We start from the raw sequence: 4,110 nt of genomic DNA, 5'->3' as shown, positions 1-4,110 counted from the left end.
AGAGTGAGAGCGATAACACCAAATTTAACACACCTGCTCCCAATTCACACCTGAGACCTTGTAACACTAATGAGTTACAGTACACCGGGGAGAGAAAATTGCTAATTGGGCCCAATTTGGACATTTTCACTTAGGGGTGTACTCACTTTTGTGGCCAGCGGTTTAGACATTAATGGCTGTGTGTTGAGTTATTTTGAGGGGACAGCAAATTTACACTGTTATACAAGCTGTATACTCACTACTTTACATTGTAGCAAAGTGTCATTTCTTCAGTGTTGTCACATGAAAAGATATAAAATATTTACAAAAACTGTGAGGGGTGTACTCACTTCTGTGAGATACTGTATATGTGTTCATGGGTTATGCAGGTTCTAGTCAGGCCTGCATCTTGTCCCAGTTACATTCCCCCTTTTTTGTATTTGAATATATTGGTTCAGGAGCATGCAAACAAGTTTTGCAATAACAAATACAGTGTTGCCAAACAGATACAGAACATGATTCATGTCTTTCTATATAGGGCACTGACTTGAGCAATGCGGATTATGATGGCCGCACTCCCCTTCACATCGCTGCGTGTGAGGGCCATCTGAAAGTGGTGGAGTATCTGCTGGGTAAAGGGGCCACCGTCTATGCCAGGGATCGCTTCGGTGATACACCTCTTCGCAATGCTGTTCGCTTCAGGTAAGGCTGATTTAAGTGTCCAAATAATTTTTGGGACCACAAGAAGTGATTGGCATAATTTCAAAGTTTTGCCTTTTAGTTTATAAGGGAAGTCTTTAAGACAAACTAGACCAGTGGTTTTAACACTGATGGGTTGTGACCCAAAAAGTCTGTTCTGACAGGGGTTTAGACAGCAGGGAAAAAAAACAATGCTAAATGCAACTCACCATATAATCATTCATAGTTAGGATAGCATTTACTTACCCTCCATTCCAAACAATATGACTTTCTTTTTTCTGTGAAACACGAAAGGTGAATTGTAAGTTGAAGTCAGTGAAACAAAGTTTCTATGTCTGTAGGCATAAGGATGTTGTGAGGCTACTGAGGAAGACTGGAGCTCACTTTTCCCGGGAAGAAATGGAGGATGCTGGAACGGAGTTGTGCAGGTTAATAAACCATTTCTTCTCAAAGCTTTTATAAACTAGCCGGCACTGAAATTTGATAAATAGCACAGATGTTTTTATTATGATCTATTATTACCTTTTTTTCTATAAGTTAAAATTGACGAACAGTTCTCTGCATTGAACACATGCCGGAACTGGTTGTCTTCAGTTTATAAACTTCCTGTAGCGATGATTGGGTTGATGGTTGCCAGTTTAGAGCTTCTACTGTGTGTTTTACAGTCTTGCGGCGAGTGGCGACTTGGAAGGTTTGGAGATATGGCAGTTAGCTGGGGTTGATATGACCATGTGTAGTTATGATGGACAGACGCCCATTGAAGTGGTGAGTTAATAAAGATTTGTATGGAATAAAGAATTAATGCCATATATAGCAGTATGAATGGACATGCAAGACATTTTGTTGTAGTGTTGCATTGGCTAAAAATGTGTCTTTTGTGTTGTCATCTTCAGGCAAGTGCCACTGGATGTGAGGAGGTTGTTGAGTTTTTAAAGCAGGCTACTTCATACCAAACTCAGGTATGGAACATAAAGTTATTAACTAGCATATGTATATATACTGTGCGTGTATATATATATATATATATATATATATATATATAAAATAATTAAAATACATTTAAATAAACACACAGTTATAAGGATGTTATCTTTTACTTGATGTTTAGACCACCATTTCAAAACAATTTGATACTTCCATTTGAGGTTTTTATATAATTTTACATTTTTGAAATCAGTGGTTTATTTTAAATGGTTCTGTGGTGTGACATGAGTTTTTGGAAGTGCATGTATTCCATTAAAGCTGCATGCATAAGGAATATGCTGTTTGAAATATTAGTTTGTTTATATAGCATGTGCATTACTAAAGCAAGTTATGGACGTCAACTCCCCAAATTAATTTTGTCAACTGAAATATACTGTATATGCCTACCTTTTCACAGACTGATAAATATTAAGTTTTTATCAGATAAATAGGTAGTGTTTATCAGGTAGAATGATAAATATGAAGTATTCTGAACATAAACATTTAAGATGTTACAGAATAACTAAGCTTTATTTATTTTTTTATAATTGATCTGTTTACTGACACTATTCACTTTTCAGAATCAGACAGATGAGAGTAATGAGGTAAAAACAGTTTGTCATTTTACTCCGAGTAAAATGAAAATACATGCACACACACACACACACACACACACACACACACACACACACACACACACACGCAGTATATACTATTTAAAAAATGTGCATGCTTCAGAGTGATGTTGAAGTGCATGTCTCAATGGAAGGGTTGTGAGTTGATCTCTCATGGAAAAACAATACAGGTTCTGGCATACAGTAATTTATAGCTTGAAAGGCATCTTTCATTAACTTGAGATACTCAGTGAGTAAATGGCCCTGTATTGTAAGTAAAACATCCATCGCTGTGATGAAGACTTGTAAGGGAATGTGCTCATGAAGTGTTCAGTCTTTGTGGCATGATTGGTGTGTCAGTGAAGTTACCAAAAATCAACAGCCGTTAACAAAAAATCCCTCGTCTTTTTCTTGCAGCCAGTATTTGAGGAGGATGAGGAGGAGGTAAATTGTGTGTTGAGATGTATAGCATTGAGCACACTTGATGTTTAACTGTTCAGGTTCAGTCGTAGTTTACACTGAGCTGTGCTGTGCTGTGATTGGACAACGTTTGACCCTTTTTTTTTTTGTTCATACATTAGGAAAAAAACTGGATTGTGCATATAATAACATACTGTGACTTCAATCTGCATTTTGCACATCAAACATTGCATAACAGTTCTTCTTTTTTTGCATTTGAAGTGTGCTTACATTACATTCTCTGTATGTCTGTTCTCTAGAATGGCGAGTGTATTGAGTTTACCGCTTGTCCAAGATCCTGAGGAGGCCGTCTTGCTTGCTGTCACTTCTTGCCATTATCGTCCATCCAGTTTTTAGCAGACCTAATGAAGATTTTCCTTACTTGGACAAACATCCTCTTAAAACATAAAGAGCACAAGCCATACCTTTTAAGCCCGTCCCTCTAATACAGTAAGCAATCAGTTATGAATGTATCGTGATGATGAACAATCATAAAACAAGCATACATACTATTTATGTACAAGCACATTATTCAGACTATATTACAGTACAGGGTACTGTAACTGCTGATATCAAACAATATGATGCGCCCTCATTTGAATAAGATATATTTATTGTTTAGATTTAGAATGAATTTAGATATTTGGAGCTGTCAGGACTAATGGCTGTTATGTGTTCATCCGGTGTTCTTCATGTGTTCACGTGTATCAGATTCAGTATGTCATTCAGTCTCCTAAATGTGAATGTTGTAAACGTAGAGAAGAGTAAGGATGGTTTTACACACTGTAATAGAGAAGCAAACCAAATAAAGTTTGATGGTTCAAACGTTACACATGTAAAACTAAAACAACCAGTTGCCCTGTAAGTGACTATCAAAAACAATGTGTTTGTAATCCAAAATGAAGTGGAACATTTGTACTCGTCATGAATTTTGTTTTAATTTTATTTTATTTCACCTCAGAAAAGGTTTCAATCAAATTGTTCTATTGTTCCATTTTTAATTGTTATAGCAATAAAAATACAAAAGCATGTTTATGCAAATGAACATGCAACATCCAAATGAACACATGCCTGTACTGTCTTTTTGTAGTGTCATTGTGACATTAAAAGGCAATAAATGTTTTGTTGCAAAAAAAAAAAAACTCTTGTGCAAAGAAAAAATGACAAGTGTTTAAAAATACATAAATTTCACATCATAACATACTGAGCAAAGTAAAGTTATGAAGTGAGTCAATTAAGATATGTTTAGATCTGTCTGCCATGTATAGACTAACTAATCTATTCAGACACTTTATTTTTCTGATACTGACTTTGTAAACATAGTTTTTGTTTTGTTATGTTTCATTTCCTGCATTTATATAACATTCTCATGTCCCATTCTACTATTCAGACACAA

At 35.7% G+C, this 4,110-nt stretch overlaps 1 protein-coding gene across 5 annotated transcripts in view; it reads left to right on the top strand.

Annotated features, from left to right (window-relative positions):
• The window catches only part of LOC107662599 (60 kDa lysophospholipase-like), a 16,354-nt gene extending 12,572 nt beyond the window's left edge, over positions 1-3,782 (top strand). For 2 of the 5 annotated variants that reach the window (XM_016452675.1, XM_016452673.1), the window contains 7 exons: positions 518-681; positions 1,020-1,106; positions 1,344-1,443; positions 1,572-1,637; positions 2,223-2,246; positions 2,673-2,699; positions 2,975-3,782. In XM_016452675.1, coding sequence (XP_016308161.1) covers positions 518-681; positions 1,020-1,106; positions 1,344-1,443; positions 1,572-1,637; positions 2,223-2,246; positions 2,673-2,699; positions 2,975-3,016 — 510 coding nt within the window. In that variant the 3' untranslated portion in view covers positions 3,017-3,782. The remainder of the gene's footprint in view (positions 1-517; positions 682-1,019; positions 1,107-1,343; positions 1,444-1,571; positions 1,638-2,222; positions 2,247-2,672; positions 2,700-2,974) is intronic. The other 3 variants (XM_016452677.1, XM_016452676.1, XM_016452674.1) reach the window with 2 other exon arrangements.
• The last annotated feature ends 328 nt before the right edge of the window (positions 3,783-4,110 follow it).

Source organism: Sinocyclocheilus anshuiensis, unplaced genomic scaffold, assembly GCF_001515605.1.
Source record: "Sinocyclocheilus anshuiensis isolate Anshui unplaced genomic scaffold, SAMN03320099.WGS_v1.1 scaffold715, whole genome shotgun sequence".
Taxonomy (NCBI): domain Eukaryota; kingdom Metazoa; phylum Chordata; class Actinopteri; order Cypriniformes; family Cyprinidae; genus Sinocyclocheilus; species Sinocyclocheilus anshuiensis.
Note: the sequence above shows the minus strand (reverse complement) of the source record. Positions and strands in the feature narration are given on the sequence as shown.